The sequence below is a fragment of the Peromyscus californicus genome, unplaced genomic scaffold (genome assembly GCF_007827085.1).
Source record: "Peromyscus californicus insignis strain IS unplaced genomic scaffold, ASM782708v3 Scaffold_11__1_contigs__length_118956290, whole genome shotgun sequence".
Taxonomy (NCBI): domain Eukaryota; kingdom Metazoa; phylum Chordata; class Mammalia; order Rodentia; family Cricetidae; genus Peromyscus; species Peromyscus californicus.
The window spans coordinates 39341390-39360062 of record NW_026294402.1 but is presented as its reverse complement, the minus strand read 5'-3'; the positions used below and the strand labels follow the sequence as shown (position 1 = coordinate 39360062).

Sequence of the window (18673 nt, the reverse complement as noted above, 5' to 3'; positions counted from 1 at the left end):
TTGGCTGTGACTTCTGCAGGGCCTCCTATCTCTGAGTTTGTGAATATCTACTTGCTTGCTCCATCCCTGTGATTCCTACCCCACAAGTGGCTTCCCATCAGGATAGTGAAGGAATAGCTTGTCTTGGCCCACTCAGCTGACTGAGGAACTCAGGAAACCAGTGATCTGACCAGTCAGAGTAGGAGGTAGGATGATGGGAAGTCTTTTCCCCAAGGCAACTTGAACTGCAATCAAAACTATCCCACCCAAGCTCAAGCAAGTCAAAGACATCAAACTAGAATAAATGCCTGAATCCCCACCTCCTGGAAGTCAGGCCCAGCCCGAACATTCCAAATGTTATTAGGAGAGAGAGAGAGAGAGAGAGAGAGAGAGAGAGAGAGAGAGAGAGAGAGAGAGAGAGATGGTGACATGACTGAGCATCAGCCGCCTATGTCCACCCTGAAGGAACCAGACAGACTCCCTAGTGCCTCTTACACTCAGTCTCTTGCCTCACTTTCTCTTTCTGTTTAGTACAAAGACACCCTCTTTGACATCTGCCCATCAGAAGGACTCAGGGGCTCCAGGGAATAGACACCCTCCTAAACCAAGGTCCTCTGGCTCTGCTAATGCCAGCCACACTAGCCATCTTCGCTTGACGCCACTGCCTCCTTCCTGGGGTCTCACTCGGGTCACATTTGTGGTCATCACAAGCATTAGGGTTACTAGTCCTGAGATCCTTCTAGAACATTCCTGACCACTAACCATCAAGGGTGGTCTCCAGATCGCCAGAGAATAGACAGAAATGTTAGAGAAAAATGACCTATTACTTACAGATGTTCCTTGACATTCAGCAAGTTTAAGCCCCTTGACAGAAGGATGACCTTTGTCTTGAACCTTGTTTACACATTGTGTGTGTGTGTGTGTGTGTGTGTGTGTGTGTGTGTGTGTGCAGGAGCTGGTTCTCTCCTTCTATCATGTGAGTCCCAGGGATGGAATTCAGGTGTTGGGCTTTGCAGCAAAACACCTTTAGCCCCTGAGCAACCTCTCTGGTCCTTGGATGTCTTAAGGCTGATTCAGCACTATGTAAATAGGATACCGTGATACAAATACACACAGAGGCTTCCTGACTTCCCAGCAGCCACCCTGCCCACTGAAGCTGCCCTGAGGCACCCTGACCAGCTGCCCTCCTCTCTTTCTGGATTCCAGAGCAGGCAAGAGCGCTGTCTACGCTGTCTACCCAGTTAGACGCTGTTAAGAAGCCGGGAGCAGGAAGGATGGCCCATCTGTCTATGGGAAGAATAGGTGGTATCTCCAGAGCAGCCAGCCTTGGGTGCTGGAGGATTGTCCACACCCCAGAAGTAACTGAAAGTCTTTCGCAGAACTGGGTGCTCAGTCCCCTGTCCAAGAGTGCTTACTGTGGAGGACAGAGTCCTCCAGGGTCCGGAAGGGCAAACAGATGAAAAATAAGGGCGAGGCAGGTAGGCTTCATTTTTTTCCTTGCAAGGTGAGCACTTTGAGGCCCTCAGATCCAGCAGGATGCATGGTGTCCTGGTGAAGGAGCACCAGGGCTTCCCATCAGGCTCCAAGCAAAGCCTCTCCCTACCCCAGTCTGTACCCCAGAAAAAGAAAAACACACCATACTCGAGAGATGTTCAGGGGAGACAGTGTGTTTATTGCAGCCAGCAGATCCAAGCAACCAGACAAACTGCTAAGAAACCCAGCCTGCTCCCAGCAGTCAGGTCTCAGAAGACCATTTGTGTAAAGCTTCTCTCCCCTCCCAACCACCCCTTCCAACCTCCAAACAGCAGGGAGAACCTAGACATGCATAAATGCTTGGTATGCAGGTGGGTTCTCCCAAAAAAGCATAAAGAAAGTTCCATAATGAACCTTTGGTGAATCTACCCGGAAACACTGAGACATGATTATATCCTCCCCCAACAATGTAACTTTTAGGGTGGGCATAGTGAGATGTTTTATATATGCATATATAATATATCTATACCTCTATAGAAAGGCTATGTACAATCGCATCAGCAAGCTTCGGTAAAGGAAGACATTAGCAAGAGGCACAGCAAGGCCGTCTATCCTTAAGACATATGAAGGAAGAAACCCGTTCTAACTGCACCAAGCCATTCCTATGACCTGGGACTAACTTCTTTGGACCTGGCCAGTAGTTCCACCTGTCTGCCGCCTTAACCTGATCCTGTAAATATTTAGTAGCCCAACTTTCCCAAGGAGATTCCCAGGCAAACATGGACCCAATCAGCTTTTTTATGAACTGGAAATAACTGACGAGTTCATTGCCGGAAGGGCAGAGAGCTATTTCCAAAGCCAGTTCCAAGGCACCTCAAGGCATTTCCAGTCCTGAAAAATTGTGCTTTGTTCTCATAAACTAAATCCCATGGGTTAGCCAGCCCATCTTTCTTTGCAGTGGCCCTTTATTAGGAAGAAGAGGCAGATGGGATATGTGGTGGTGGTGGGGGGGGGGGGGGGGTTCTGGGAGGGCAGGAGTGGTTGGGAGCACAGTGATGGGAAGAGCATGCAGCCATAAGTGGGGCCCAAAGCCCACACTGCAGCAAGAGAGCAGTTTGCTGGCATAAGCCAGGAAGCAAGGCTGAGCAATGGCTCCTGTAGAAACATCTCACAGTTTCCCACCTCACCTCACAGGAGCCTGGTTTGGTTCCTAACCTCACAGCCCAGAGGTCATGGAGGAGGGTCCGGAGCAGCTCCAGAAGAAAGTGAGCATGAGGGCAAGCACCTGGGGCAGAAATGGCCCCTGACCCAGCCTGTGGGGTCCAGAGATGGGCATTGCTTTCCTGGACCCCACTCTGTCAGGGCAGAAAAGAAAAAGACCCCCAAGAGACTCCAGCTTCTTAAAGAGACAGACCTTCTTAGACCTTCTTAGACCCTTGGGGAGTCTCACGAGTAACCCACCCAAATGCTACGAGACCTAGTGTGAGCCAAGTCCCATGTCCGTGCACCCTGAGAGAAGAGGGTGCGTGCAAGATGTCGAGAACTAACTACTCCAGGCCGCAGAAGTATGGATCGCCGCCTTTGGTTTCCACTGGTTCGAGGCGCCCACCACTCATCTCTCCACTCCTAGGAGACCGGCTTGAAGGATAGGCAGTGTCCACCTGCTCCAGGCATCCTGGTGGCTTAGCCCGCTCCCATTGGCAGTGTGTTGATTGGCAGTTAGGTACTGAGCCAAAGAGTTCAGAACTTCCAGAAGGGTTAGATTCACCTTGCCGAGAGTTCTCTGGCTGGCTACCCATCCCCTACTCCATGCTCAACCTACTTGACCCCTCCCAGTGGTCCCTACCTCTTCCCTTGCACTCTTACTTTCCCGAGCCCCAGACTCAAGAGCCTCTTCCTTCTCCCCTGACTCTCTTGTGGAAGCAGCGGCTGCAGAGGTGGAAGTGGATGCACCAAAAAGTGAATCTTGGTCCTACAGTGCAGATCTGGCCGGCGGTCCCTGACTCTGTTATGGCTTTAGATGCGCCCCTGGCACCCAGCAGAGTGCCCGGCAGAGAGCAGACGCTCAGTAAATGGTTGTTGACTTGAAGTGAATTAAGCTGAACCTCTCATCTGCCATCATTGTCTCTTCGAGTTAAGCAGAGGCAAGGATTGGTCCCTGAGACTGTCATGGTCCTGTCTCCACCACCCTCTTCCCTACCCTGGACAGCTAACTCCCTGAGCTTATAGGGGCTGAGTTCTTGGGAGGGGAGCAGGGCTAGGTGAACCCCACCACCACCACACACAAATACCTTCTAGACTTGAGGGTCTCCCACCAGGAAGCTCTATTTATTCTAACTGGGGACCAAGGAGCCAGAACTGGGCGAGACCTTCAGCTCCTGTCGGTCACTCCAGTCTCCCCATCTGCAGGGGGCTCTGGGCTAGTTCTCCTCTGAGCATCTCCCAACACCATGCTCTTTGATTAGCAGTTTCTACCCCGCCTTTCTCCCCGGCTCTAGACTTGAACAAGTTTCTTAGAATGATAGGAAAATGGCAGTGAAAGTTGGCTTCCCGAGAGTGACTTTGTCCCCTACGAGGGGAGTTCTGGGGCAGGACTCAGAGGCTATACCTGTGTCCTCTCATTTTCCCTCCAGCCTTCTCTTCCTTCGTGCCAGCAGCCAGAAGGAAATCCTGCCAAGGGCAACTAGAAATCCCCAACTGAAAGAAACCCTGCAGGAGGTTGCCCTCTGTGCGCACACACACACACACACACACACACACACACACACACACACACACACACACGAGAGAGAGAGAGAGAGAGAGAGAGAGAGAGAGAGAGAGAGAGAGAGAGAGAGAGAGAGAGAGAGAGTTCTGAGCCTTGGCTGCTACTTGCTGAGACCAAAGTGATCATCTCATTGGAGAAGGCAGCTAATCCTGTTTGCAGTCACACACACACACACACACACACACACACACACACACACACACACACACACAGACTTCTGAGCCTTGGCTGCTACTTGCTGAAACCAAAGTGATCATCTTTTTGGAGAAGGCAGCTAAACGTGTTTGCAATGAAGCCAGCACCCCTCGGTCCCCTAGCAGACTCTGACACAGGTCTTCTGCTGGGGGGTTCCTAGGGTGGGGTATGATCCTGCCTGATGCTGCTTTTCAGCCCTGCTCCTGCCTGCATCCCCAAGAGAGCAGTAGTCAAGGGCGAACCAGAGCCTCCCTGGGAGCAGTGATAGAAATGAGGCCAGAACAGAGTTCTCTGGGCCAAGGCTTGTGTCCAGGAATGTCTTCCCTCCAGCTTTCCTTGAGTGTTCTCAAAATGCACAGTCATTCCTTTAAAAAAAATGTCCCCACAAATGGTAGGACCCTACCTTCATCCCCAGCCTGATGGCTGCTCTGTGCTGGGAATAGCCAGAGGAACACAGCAAAGCCACCATGAGTCCTTCCCATAGTGCCTCTGGTCAGCACAGGACACCCCCCACACCCATACACACATACACATACTGCTACCCCCACAGTTTAAACCACCACCAGACCAAACCCTAGACAAGATGGGCAGCCAACCTCTTCTCCCACTGCCCTCCCTCCCCCATCCTGTCTTTGGGATCACGCACAGGGTCTTTCTTCCTCAAAGATTGACAGGCTAGAGCCCTGCTCTGCTCTCCCCAGGGCTGGCATATCTCAGATACCAAGGCAGTTTTCAGATGGAAGGGAGGGAGGTCACCTTTGGTATGGGGGTGGTGGTGGTGGCAGGGGATGGGAAGTGAGGCCCCAGGTCAGTCCTGGGGTCCTATTAGAGAGAAGCACACCGAGAGAGAGCAGGCAGGGTCACACTGTACAGGGAAGAGAGTGAGAGGAGACAGAACATGGGGAGGGGCTCCAGGGCGGGCTGCCGGTTACTTGGCACTGTCATCTACGTTGCCCTCGCCGTCCGTCTTGCCCTCCTCCTCCGTCTTCAAGTCATCCGTGTTCAGCTTCTGCTCTTTTTTCCTCCGCACACACTTGACCACCATCAGCACCAAGATGACCACAGCCAGGAAGCCCCCCACCGAGGCACCCACGATGACTGCCACCGTGGAGTCCCGCTCTGGGGGCACTGAGGTAAAGGAAAAAGAATCATGCAGCTGGGAAGGAAATCTCCTGTCTCCCCTGCTCCCCAAAATATGAAGGGATCTGACTTGACTCATCTTCACCGACAGGGCATCAGTCAAAGTCAGAGCAACCTAGACCACTGACCTCTAAGCATCCCTGCCCCCAAGCCTCCTCAATAAGCCCCTCCACCCCCAGAATGGAGTATTTAAGACCATGGGCTTGGAGATCAGACCCAAATTTGATTGTAGGAGTTAGGAATTGCATGATCTTAAGAAATGTATGCTTGAACCCAAGTTTCCTCATCCATACAATGGGCCTAACAGCTCCTCTCTCAGTGGGTTCTGTGGATGAAATGAGGCAAAGCCTCTGAAAGCTGCTGTTATTACTGAGGGTTATGAGCATGATTGACTTGTTCCCTCAAGGACCAGAGGGAAGGCATGGATGCCTTCCACCAGCACAAGCACTTGAAGATGAGATGGGGTCCCAGCCTCCTGAAGGGCCTTGAGCTAAGCTGAGCAAAAGGGCCCGTGTCTTTCAGCATCCCAGTCACCCTTACCTTCCAGAAGGACCTGCAGGTAGATCTTGCCGTGGCCACGGTGGCGGTCTGGTGGGTTGGTGATGTAGCAGTTGTAAATGCCTTCATCTTCCAGCTGCACATTTTTTAGCGTCACTGACACATCATACTTACTTGGGTTCCCCGAGAACTCCACACGGTCTCCAAACCGCTCCAGCTTCAGGTTAATGATCTTCATTCGGAACTGGAGGAACTGGGTTGGGAGAATAGTGTGGGCATCTGGTGAGCAAGGGGCTGTGAGGATCATGGGGACATTGTGTGCAGACCCCCACATTCATCCCCATCATCGCTTCCCATTCATCTTTTTTTTTTTTTACGTGGGAAGAAGGGGGTTAGCCTTGAAAGGGCCATCCAGTTGTGGTGACATCATGCCCTCTGTGTCAGGCAGCCCGCCCAGAATCCTCCAGGAGTCCTGGTCCAGTGCAGATGTAGGGATGGGAATGGTGGGCTTCATACTTCGGGGCTCTTACTTCCCTCCACCTCCTCCTCCACTGGGACTTACCATCTCCTCCGAGCAATTGCTACATTCCTGGTAAGTCCAGTTTAGAGAGAACTGCTTGTGGTTCACGGTGTAGCAGGAGTTGAAGGTACAGGGCAGGCGGGTATCAGACCCATTGAGGACACTGAGAGTGGTGGGGACTGTGACTTCCATGCTCCGCCCTGGGGGTACTGCAGACAAAACCACACTCTGATGAGGATGCTGAGTGACAGGGGGCAGGGGGGGCAGGGTTGCAACCCTTCTATAGCCAGTGGTGAGTAGATGGAGGGAGGCAGAGCGGAGTTAGGGGGAAGCAGGCAGGGCTGGCAGCTGCTGTTAGGAGGGCAAAGCACATAAGGGACACCTGATGTGGTCCACAGGAGAACAGGCACGAAAGAGAGCCATCCAATGGTCTACCAGGCCACGGACAGCCACATGGCCTCAACCTTTTCTAAGGCCATTGTGGGCAGACCCCCTACTTGCCTCCACCTATCCTAATACCATTTCCCTGCTAAGTAAGAGGCTTCACTGGGCTTGCCTCAGTTTCCCCTTGTTCTCCACATACTTCTGATCATCTTTGCTGCTCCAAAGCCCTGCCAGGGGAAGCATCCTTGTTCCCATGGGGCAGGCAGCTAAAGCATGGTGGGGTCTGGGAAAGCCTCCCTCTTGCCTAGCCCAGCACAGGCCTCTGATCATCCCCAGGCTCTCACAGACAAGATAGAGGGCAGACAGGAGGGAAAAGGCATCCCAGGGGAAGAGGTGTCATTCTAAGGCAGTGTCGATTGACCTAGGGGGAGACCTCCCCTTTGGGAAATGTCGGCCTGGAAACACCATGGCAAAAAGCTGCTTCAAATTGTCAGGTGGTAGTGTGGACAAAGAAATGTCTTTGAAGTCCTGCCCGAGGCACCAGACTCAGGGCAGGGCCTGGGTGCTGCAATCCAGGAAAGTGCCTCTAGGGGACCCTAGGCAGAGCAGAGCTTAAGCAAGACAGGCAAGCTGCCCAGGGTCCAGCAGTTACAGAGACACGCACCTTCAAGGTATGAAAAAAAAAGTACCTTCTCAGATGGACTCAGGCTGCCTCAGATTCACCCTGACCTTAATTCCAAGATCCTCTGCTAAGACTGTTAGAACTGCATTCTAAAAAATTAATTTAGTATTAACAGGGCAGGGGCCATAACTCAGAGGTAGAGTGATTGCTCAGATCAAACCCCCAGAGTGACATTCACCATCAGTCACTTATTCATTTTCATTTTTTATTTTGTGATTTTTTTGGTTTGTTTTGGTTTTTTGTTTGTTCTGGGTTTGATGTTGTTGTTTTGTTGGGTTTTTTTTGTTTTTTTGTTTTTTTGTTTTTGTTTTTTTGCAAGGTTTGGTAGTGTGTGTGGCTGGCAGGCAGGCCTCTTCTCACAGCCCAGGCTGTCCTGGAATTAGCTATGTAGCTAAGGATGACCTTGAACTTCTGACTCACCTACCTCCAGTTTCCGAGTGCTTGGATTACAGGGGCGCACCACCCCACCCAGTTTATTTACTGCTGGAGATCAAATACGAGACTTTACACAGAGTAGGCAGGCACTTTACCAACTGAACCACATCCTCAGCCCTCACTCACTCAGCTACTACATACATGTAAATTATCTACTGTGTGCCCGGTGCTTAGTCTTAGGTCCTGGGAGTTGCTGGCCTGAGGCAGAGTCACTGCACTGTGGGGCTTGTATTCTGGTGAGGCGGCATATAGCAACAACCACAAAAATAAGACTGTGGTTGTCTGGAGCACTGCATGACATGGACTGTAAGGACTGAAGTATGGCCGAGGGGAGTTGTTTTATTCAGGGTAGTCAGGGAACAAGGCTCCGAGAGAATGACATTCAGGAAGCATCTAACTCAAGAGAAGGAACGAGCCATTTAGGAATATCAAGGGCCACATTCTCATGGCTGGGATGGACCTTCACACATCTGAGAAAAAAAAACAAGACAGGGTATGATAAGACCTGAAGTCAGAGTTGGGCAAGGACCAGGCCAAGGGGCCAGAACATAGGAGTTGGGATGATTCTGGGGAGTTTAAGGGTGGTCAACTGAGATGCCAGCTGAGTGAAAATTACAGCTATAGATGTGGGCAGATACATGCCCCCTCACATACACACCTTGATTCCACTTGGATTCCACCCCAGTTCTAGCCTCAGTCAACTGTAAGAACCGTAGGCAGACTCCCTCACCTCCCCATACTTCAACCTCCTCCTCCAGAAAACCTAGTTCATGGCACTGTCACTGGGTGGTTACCATGACTAAAATAAGAACTAGGCGTTCAGCAAATGGCAGCTGTTATTAACCTCATTCTCCTTAAGTTCCGCTTTGGAACAGAAAGGGCTTAAGAGCAGAGGTGGGGGATCTCTAGACCTGAGGGTACCTTGGAGACTGACACCCTTGGACTTCCCCCAAATGTAGCTAAGGAGCCAGGCTGCAAGGATCCTGGTTCTCCAACTGTTCGGTCCCACAAATCTGCTGGCCCCGCCCCCAGAAACAGAAGTAAGGCAGCCTGCAAGCCACGAAGCTAAGCCTACCCAGAGCATCCTTCTGCTCAGTACATCCCTGCAAAGGCCTCACAAAGCTCAGAACTTAAGGAGAGGAGGTTCTCCGGACTGCTGGCCGGGAAGGTCCCTCCAAAGCCTGGATGGTGGCAGATGTATGGACCTCAACTGCAGGGCCAATGACACTAGATGAGCACAAGGGGACTATCAACTGGGGGAGCTGATGGGGCCCCTCCCAAGAGGGACAGCGCCTAGCTCCCGGCTCTTGCACTTTCATATCGAGTCTAAAAGTACCTGGACCAGTGCCAGGCAAGGAGGAGGTGTGCAGAAAATATTAACACCACCCCCATGCTGTAGAGACTAAGAAATCTGAGGGAAAGAACTGATGGAGGTTTGTCCTGAGTTTACCTCCTATGCTGGTCATCCCAACCTCTCCGGCCCCTCCCCTGAAAGGGCTCCCACCTTCCAAGTCCCACCCCTGCCCCCCAAATGCTCTGAAACCAACTAGCTCTGTAAAGACCGCCCTCTCCAACCTGTCCCACCCCAGCAGTTGAATTTGAATGTCTGATTGGCATCTCCATCATCTCATCTAGAAAGATCCGGCATGCCACTATGTCGGGCGGCAGAATCGTCGGGAGTCAGAGGTGTTTTCAGGCTGGTGCCAGGAGACAGAGAAAGGTGCAATGCGGTTTCCCCTGCATGTGCCCTGCAAGAGGCACCGGATGGGATTCGTGTGCCCTCTAGTGGCCGTAGAGGTCAACTGGCAAGTCCCACCAGCAAAGAAGAAGTGGGTGGGTGGGGGGGGGGGCAAACTAAAGGAAGCCAGAGCTAGGGGATCCTCCCAGGCTGTAGATCAACTGCCATCCTTTTATTGTGAGGAAAGAGGACTAGGAGACGCTCTGAGAACAGGGACAAGCTGAAGCCAGGAAGATGGCTCTCACCTGCTGGTCTGAGATTCAGCCCGAGACCTCATGAGAATCTCAGGGGTTCCAGGCTGAGGCCTCAGTCTCTCAGTCAGTTTAGGCTCTCACTAAATTCAGGAAAGCGCTGGCCAAGGTCAGAACTGACAGTTGATCCCAGTGCTTCTGGAAAGGATGGATCCAGGCTCACCAACAGGCCTGCCGTCACAACGGCCTGGCAGCGGTGCGGCCATCTCTGCTACCTCAACTGAGCACACACCCCCGGCAAGCATGATCTACCGCCGGTCGCTTTCAGATGAAGAACTGGAGCACAAAGAAATGAAGCGGCTAACCCAAGGTCACTGCCAGGAATCGAAACTAGAGCCTGATTCCAGGCAGGGCTGAGGTGAGGAGCCAAGCTGTGTAGGGATGTCATTGTCATTCCAAGGTGTCCTAATGAGTACCCGCAGCTCCAAGTCCCCAGCTCCAGGCAGGCCCCCAGCAGACAGTGTTCTGTTAAGGAACTCCACAGTGGGAATTCATGAATCTCCTAATGTCCTCTTTGGGACCAGGTCTGAGGTCTAGGTCTTGTGATTTCCAACTCACAGAAAGGAGGTGGTGGGAAAAGGGAATGTAAGGATGTGACAACCCAGGACCTGCCCCAGCTGGGTTCTTCAAGCCCTGGCCCATCCTGCAGAGACCCTAAACCTGGGCTATTTATCTACCAAACACTGTCTCTCCTAAAGACCGGAAGTGAATTCCCTTTACTCCTCCTTCTAGCCCTAAAGCAGTCTATAAGTTTGTTTTATTCTTGAGGGAAAACAGAAAGAAAGAAACAGAGGGGAGGAAGGAGGAGGGGAAGGGGGAAGAGGAAGAGGAATTGTCCTCTGGGGCAGCCCCTGCCTCCCAGGCAAATGAGACATCTCACCCTACCTCCTCTCCTGCCTTTCCACGCAGATCCTCCTGCCCAGGTCTCCTCCCCAATCACCCAGCTGTACTCATGGTCCCTACCTCCAAGACTCCAGTGGCTCCCTGCTGTTTTTAGGGCCAAGTTCTGGCACCCAGGTGCAGCTCCCAGATGACCCACCACAGCCACATTTCCTGCCGGCTCCATCCCTCCATGTGACTCCAGGGACTCCAACACTGACGTTCCTCTTCCTTGCCCTGCACAGGGCCCTTGTCCACATTTCTGCTTTAGGTTGGGAAGTTTGCTCATCTCCCTCCCTGGAGTTCTTCCACAGAAACCTCAAACCCTATTCATAAGGTACAGCTCGGGTGACATCTACCCAGTGTCTGGTTCTTCCCCAACCAGGTTCCTATTTCTTCCAGTGACTTGGGGGCCGAGTGGTCGAGAGATCTTGATATGATCTGAGGCAAGGTCATGAACCCTCCAATGCTGCAATGGCCTGCCTCTCTGTAATTCGGAGGACACTAATGCTACTGAGGCTATCGTGACAATTAAATGACATGTGGTGTGTACAAAGCTCAGCACAGTGTCCAGCACACAGCTACTAGCAAAAGATGACTTCTAGCACTATCCCTATACCTGACATTCTTACAGTACATACAATGCTTAGTTGCTGTGGTTCATGTACCTTTGTCTCTCAAGAGGCCCTGGGAACTCCTTATTCATGTTGGTATCCCTGCATCTGGAAAGGCATGTAGCACGTAGTAAGTGCTCAATTAAATTTTGTTGCCGGGGGGATGGGGGTGGGAAGAGGCATTCTCCTCCACATCTAGGTCCCACTTTAGCTGCAAATATGTGTGGTCAGACTGATTGAGGACCATACTCCACTCTGTGTTCCAATATAATCCAGACTTTGATGACCAGGCTAGCAGCTAAAGAACTGATGGTCTTGAGAAACACTGGAATTTCTGTCATGGGAATAGCTGTGTGCCACCTTTACAGTCATCCCCATATGCCCCTCCTAATATCTGTGACATCCCTTCATCCCGGTGATTCCTCTTAGCACAGCCACCCAAGTTCCACGGCAGAGGCATGCCTCCTCACAGCTTCAAGATCAAGGTCTCTACTCTCACAGGCCTGCTGAAATATCCACTTCTTCCCTCTTACAGCCCTGACACACAGACCTCTTCATCCATGGCACCATCTCCCTCAAGCCCAGGTTAGCTGGTCCTGTTGCCAGGGCCCCTGGCCTTTTCACTTAGATGTGGCTGGCGTAGGCAGCCTCCATCTGGCATGAGGCAGTGGCTAACTTCTGAGAGGAGACTCTGGCCTCCAGCTCTGGCGTGTGTGTGTGTGTGTGTGTGTGTGTGTGTGTGTGTGTGTGTGTGTGTATAACCACTCACCCATCTCTTTGTAACCTGAACTTGAGATTCTTACAATTAATGCTAATAGAGCAGTACCATTTCCTGAACTTTGGGGGTGGTAGAACTCAATGTTAAAGAGAATGTGCTAAGTCAGTCATGTGGGAGTTCAAATCTCAGCTCCCTTATGCCAGTCACATGACCTGACTGGATGAGTTACTTAACTTCTCCGTGCCTCTGGTTCCGCCCTGGAACACGAATAGAATCATAGTGTTTGCCTCAGATAATTGCTGTGAGGGCTAACCAAGATAGGCCATGCCAGGGCTTGAGGAAGAATGCAGAAAGATTTGCCACTGTTGGCCCCTGCACTGTGTCAAGTCACAAGTTCACCAAGCAAGAGACAATCTCCAGTCACCCATAGAAGTGATCCTCAGGGTGGGTAGCATCTTGCCCATGGTTATGAAGTAAAGAACAAAGATAGCTTTAAACTTAGGTCCAGTTTCACAAGAAGGAAGATGTTAGATCCTTATCTTGCAGGCTCCCAGATAGAGAGAGAGAGAAACTGATTTGTGGTGGAGAATATTATAGCTTGGACTTGACCCTCAGGCACTGCTGAGGGAGTTTTAAGATCAAGAATAAAACTGTCTATAAAGCAGGTTTAGAGCCCAGCATGGTGGCACTTGTCTAGACTCCCAGCACCCAGGAGGAGACAGAGGCAGGAGAATCACTGAAAGTTTGAGGCCAGCCAGGGCTACATAGTGAGACCTTATCTCATGGAGGGGTGGGGGATGGGTGCAGAGGGAAGCAGGCTTATAAACAACCTCGCCCACCTGCCTGCCTGGCATGAAGTCTCTGAGTGTTCAAATATGAAGTTGACTTTAGGACCACATGACAGGGTGGTCTGAAAGGCTGGGACAGACTGTTCTGAGACAGGTTTTAAAGGACCACACCTTGTTCGTCCATAGGTGCCATTTATATTTTTCTCCTTTTTCCTGGATCCTGGACACCTGACCTCTCCATCAGGTCCACACCAGGGGTGCCTGCTCCAGCAGCAGCTTCTCTGGTATTTCTCCTCAGAACCCAGCCTCAAGCCTCATCCCCAATTCCTCCCACATACATCCCAACAAACTGGTGGGACAGTCTCAACTTTCTGCCCCCCCAACCCCAACTCTCCAGAACACTCTCTCCTAACCCTTTAGATCCACCGGATTCCAGGGAACAGGGCTCACAAGAGACTGTTTAGATAAACCAGCAGCTCCTATGAGCTCTCATCAGAAGCAGCTAAAAATGAAAACTATACTAATAATATAATAATAAGAAAAAGAAAAAGAAAAATCCATGAAGTGACTGAAGAGCAGCCTAGCTCTGCCCCACCCCCCACATAGGTCCACTTCAGGGAAATCCAAAGGGGAGAAAAGAAAAAAAAAACACCTCTTGATTATTTTGATCATTCCCATCACCAAGCAACACTCATCCCCTAGTCAACATTTTTGTGACCAAGTCACCCAGCATCCTGCATCCCAGCTAGGTCCCAGATCCCCATCGCGCCCCTTCCCAAGGACACAGAGGGACGCTCCCACTCTTCCCTCCCCCCTGCCCCCGCCCCCTCCTCCTTCAGCTGCAGCTGTACTTCTGACCCTTAGGAGCATGCAGATGTGGTTCTAACTTACCCAAAGTGAAAAACAGACTGAGCCCCGTGAGACTGAAGGCAGGGCGAGGTAGCCAGGCATCCCTGTGCATTTTCAGAGACTGTGATGTTAGGCGGGTGGGCTATGGGAGAGGGTGATTGAGGGACCAAGGACCAGAAGGGAGGAATGGTTAGATGCTAAAAAAGAAAATGCACGGATGTACTTCAAAGACATGTACAACATTAAGGAAGCTTTATTTCCATCTCTCTAATATGGCCGACTTGTATGTGGCTGCTAAAAAGAGAGGGGGGTGGTGTGTAAGGGAAAGGGAGAAAAATGGGGAATGGAGTAAATATTGTGGTTGGTGGATTTCAAAAAGCAGGTGGGAGGGCATAAAAATGATATTTCTGGAAGAAATTAAGTTGCCAGAATTTTTTACCCTCTAAACTCAGAACTAAATCAAATCTTGCCTTTCTACTGCACTTGAAATAATTTTTAGATTTTGAAATTTCCTAGAGAAATGTAGGTGAGGAGGCACATGCCTGTAATCCTAGCGGTAGGGAAGTAGAAACAGGATTGCCCTGAGTTTGAAGCTACCGGAGGCTTCAAAGCAAGACCCTTTGGAGAGAAAGGAGAAGGGAAGAGAATAAAAAGAAAGAAAGAGACTGTTGGAGCCATCTATTTATTCCAAAGGCCTGTAAGGAAGTCCTTCTTACCATTTAAAAACACCACGAGGCCAGTGAGATGATTCAGGGGGTGAAGGTGCATGCAGCCACGGCCAAACATGATGACCTGAGTGTGGTCCCCCAGAATGCGCCTGGTGGAAGGAGAGAGCTACAGGTCATCCTCTGACCTCAACACACGTGCCGGGCACCTGTGTGCTCAGATGCTCTCTGGCTCTGGCTCTCTCTGTCTCTGTCTCTGTCTCTGTCTCTCTCTCTCTGGATGGTTGGATGGATGGATGGATGGATGGATGGATGGATGGATGGATCGATCGATCGATCGATAGATAGATAGATGCACACACACACACAAGAGTTGCTTTGTATTATTTGAGTAGGGTTCAAGGAGGTGGGCAGGAGGCTCTGAGGAAGTATGACTTTCTCATCACTCTAGCATTTCAGCAGAAAGCAGACCATGTCACAGAAGGCTGACACACAAACACCTGAGAGGTTTTTTGTTTGTTTGTTTGTTTGTTTGTTTGTTTGTTTGTTTGTTTTACAAGGGAATAGAACATGAACCTTTGAGGGACCCTGACTCCAACAAATCGATGGAAAGGGACCTTTTCTGAGACAACAAGGGGGGAGTAAATATAAACTGTGCATTGATTATATCAACAGATAATTCTGATGTCAGCTGCCATACAAATCGTGGTTTTGCCTGGCAGTGGTGGCACACTCCTATAATCCCAGCACTTGGGAGGCCGAAGCAGGTGGATCTCCGAGTTTGAGGCCAGCCTGGTATACAGAGTGAGTTCTAGGACAGTCAAGGCTACAACAGAGAAACCCCGCCTTGAATCCCCGCGCCAAAAAAAAAAAAAATCGTGGTTTTGTTTTAACAGCCTCACCTGTTAGAGATGCAGCTACAGGTGAAATGAAGTAGTGTAGACTCTTAAATATTCCATAAAAACACAGAGGAGAAAACAGTTCTGGGCATCACCAGAGTGGGTAATGTCACTGATGGTCCCAGATGTTTCGTGATGTCTGAGGTACGTTCTTTTGGCTTTGGTGTATGTTTGAAACTTGTTATTTCAAAGGAGGGAAAACATAAAGGCTTTTCACAAGTAGAAGAGCTTGGGGTAGAGGTGGGCCTAAGCAAAGAAGTGGGCAGAGTCGAGCAATCGCAGGTTCTTACACAGCAGTCGCGGGCCTTTATCTATGCGCAGACAGGGATCACAATCTGATTGTCCGATTTACATGTGATGGTTCAGGGCCAGGATTCAAACCCAGCTCTTTGTAAGGCACTGATCCCCCTACATACACACCCCCAGTATTCCACGTGATTTATCGCTGGGTAAGGAGACACAGAGCCCCCTGAAGTTGATGCAGTCAAGAAGCAAGCTATGAAGGAGCAAGCTGAGCATTCTGCACAGTGCCTGGCTGAAACTTGATATTCACTAACCCGGAGGTGACTGACCATTCGGGGATGGGACTGGAGGAATGAATGTATTTAGAGAGGAACCAGAGTTGGGGGGCGGGGGGCCGTGGGAAACGTGGAAGGGGAGAGGGAAGTCCAGCCAGGTCTCTGAAGCTTTCCTAGGGGCACAAGACCCAAAGCCAAACGGAGCTTCAAGGCAGGGCTGTGAGAAGGCAGAGGAGTGACGTCCAGTTGGTGCACAGACCCTGTCCCCAGTGCCTCTGTCACACCAACACAGTCCCAGCACGGAGCCACAGTGCAGGAGTAGGAATTTCAGGGGAGTCTCCTCCAGTGCCCACCCCCTTCACCCTAAGGCCCTGAGACCCCTCCCATGGTGCACAGGTCACAGGTGTGTGCCCAGAGGGCTTGACTGGCACCCCTCAGGCCACCTGCTCTGCTCAGGCCCATGCAGCCAAGTCCCGGGCTGCAACACCAACCAGGCTGCAGCAGACACTTTTCAGCCTAGACCGGCTTGCCGGAAATTTTTAGTTTGATGTAGCCGGCCTCCTCCTTTTTTCTTAATGCACCGTATGGTGCCTTGTGAGGCCCAGAAACTGAAGGCAAGTGCTTTGCTGTTTCACTTGACTTCATGCTAAGTCTGGAAGCTTCTATTTAATAGTCAGCTGAGGCAAGAAATAATCCTAAATTCTGCTTCTCCCTAGAATTGAATTTGGCTAAGGGTCACTGAGTATTCAGACTTTAAAGAGTTTGGGTCCAGCTCAGACCTCCAGGATCAAGGACCAGCAGTGGCCAGATCAGGGACCAGGAGATGGGGGCTATGTCAGAGCCTCTCATAGCCACTGGGTCCCCAGCAATCATCTGTTGCAAGGGGACAAGCCTCTCCTCAGAGCCACAGGAGGCCAGGAAGCAGAAACTCAGAGGTGTTCTGCAGACCAATGACACTAGCAATCAAGACCGGCTTTTTTGGATGTGAAGCCCTGTGGTTTTGGCATTTCTGCCAGGTGCCATTTATCACTGAAGATTTTATTGGACAGCATTCAATTACCTACCCTGCTGGGAGAAGTCAGGTTAGAAATACTCCAAACGAAGGCAATTTCCTTTTTCCTTTAAAACGCGTAGTCCAGACTACAGGCTTTCACCTGAGAGGCTCATTTCCCCAGGTAGGGTCCTCTGCTGGCCTCTTTGGTGCCACTTGGGAACTAGTTAGGAGAGTAGGGTCCTAGCCCTCATGCTATCTCAAGAAGTCAGGATCTGCATGTTTTACAAGAGCCTTCTAGGAGATTCTTAAGTGTATTAAAGTTTTCCACTTGATGGGTTTGCAAGCAGCAATGGGAAGTCAGATTTGGGGGTTTGGCAAAAAGAGAATGATGGCCGGGCGGTGGTGGTGCATGCCTTTAATCCCAGCACTCGGGAGGTAGAGGCAGGCGGATCTCTGTGAGTTCGAGGCCAGCCTGGGCTACCAAGTGAGTTCCAGGAAAGGCGCAAAGCTACACAGAGAAACCCTGTCTTGAAAAACAAAAAAAAAACAAAGAAAGAATGATATCCAGGAAGAAGTTTCGGATCAATGCCTACATCAGTCGATCTGCAGGACACATGGCAGCTTGTGGAGTACAAGGCGAGGATTCGTTTTCCTGAATCTCTCCTTTGCCCTACCCCTTCTCACGCCAGTCCACGTCAGGTGAGGTTTTTGTTTGGGTTTGGTTTTTTGTTGTTGTTGTTGTTTGTTTGTTGTTTTAACCCTGCACATCACTTACATCTCTGCCTTGGTAGTGTCTTAGGAATGCCCTTCCTCTCCCAAATACTCGGCAAATCCATTGTCTCAAAAATCGGCTCCAAAGCTGGAGCTGTGGCTTAGTGGCAGAGCAGATGCTTACATGCTCCATTCCCTGAGTTCAGTCCACAGTGCATGTGCATATTCATCTACACACACACACACACACACACACACACACACACACACACACACACACCTGCTCCAAAGCCATCTACTCCTGATCTTCTAATTGCCTCTTCATTCTGTGCTCTGATGACTCTGGACACATTCACTAATTCATCACCACAGAAGATAAGACCCACCCCCACCCCTCCAGTACCAAACCACTTCGGTACCTACACAGGGAATCTGACAGCAGAGCTAGCGAGTGAGCAATGAGGGGATGACTTGCATAAGGCGGATACACTGGACAAAGGAAAATGGCACATGCCCAGCCTGGGAGGAAGCAGGAAGGTGCAAGATGTCATCATGCAACTCGACTTAAAATTCCTTAAATGGAAAGTTCCAGAAGCAAACAGTTCATATCCTCAGGCCCCAGTTGACCATCGCTAACAGAAACCACAGGAAACAAAGCATGGTGTCGTGAGACAGCTGCTGCATTTACTTAACGGCCCTACATGCTAGTCGCTGGGTGTGAAACTGGAGCCCCAGAAATAAAGGAGATGCACATGCCTTTGAGAGCACCCGTTCTAGACAGGGAGATAAAGGTGCAAAGCCACAGCTGAACGTGATGAGTGCAGTCCTGTCTGCTCAGGGGCACAAGAGCAAAAGCGCCCCTAATTTTTTTTTTTTTTTTTTTTGCCATCTCTGGGCTAACAGGAATATGACCAGGAAGTATCCACACTGACCTCCCAGCTAGACTGTAGCACTTTTAAGTGTGTGCTGTTTCTCT

At 50.7% G+C, this 18673-nt stretch overlaps 1 protein-coding gene across 2 annotated transcripts; it reads right to left on the bottom strand.

Moving 5' to 3' along the window:
* Positions 1 to 1630: 1630 nt before the first annotated feature.
* On the bottom strand, positions 1631 to 14226 carry Scn2b (sodium voltage-gated channel beta subunit 2). Of its 2 annotated transcripts, XM_052758724.1 has the most exons (5): positions 13953 to 14226; positions 11026 to 11178; positions 6615 to 6781; positions 6095 to 6305; positions 1631 to 5542 (listed from the first exon to the last, which is right to left on the bottom strand). In XM_052758724.1, exons 1-5 carry the CDS (start codon positions 14020 to 14022, stop codon positions 5343 to 5345), a joined length of 801 nt encoding a protein of 266 aa, XP_052614684.1. In that variant the 5' UTR covers positions 14023 to 14226; the 3' UTR covers positions 1631 to 5342. The 2 variants fall into 2 exon arrangements, with proteins under 2 accessions (XP_052614684.1, XP_052614693.1); XM_052758733.1 differs by lacking the exon at positions 11026 to 11178 and having other exon boundaries at positions 13953 to 14221.
* Between the last annotated feature and the right edge of the window lie 4447 nt (positions 14227 to 18673).

What these genes read in the sequence shown, in the direction of transcription:
- Scn2b (XM_052758724.1), bottom strand. Translation starts at nt 14,022, where the DNA reads ATGCACAGGGATGCCTGGCTACCTCGCCCTGCCTTCAGTCTCACGGGG. An exon ending in GAGCCACTGGAGTCTTGGAG is followed by an intron (nt 6,782 to 11,025) that starts GTAGGGACCATG and finishes TTTTGTCTGCAG; the next exon opens with TACCCCCAGGGCGGAGCATG. An exon ending in GCAATTGCTCGGAGGAGATG is followed by an intron (nt 6,306 to 6,614) that starts GTAAGTCCCAGT and finishes CTCCCAACCCAG; the next exon opens with TTCCTCCAGTTCCGAATGAA.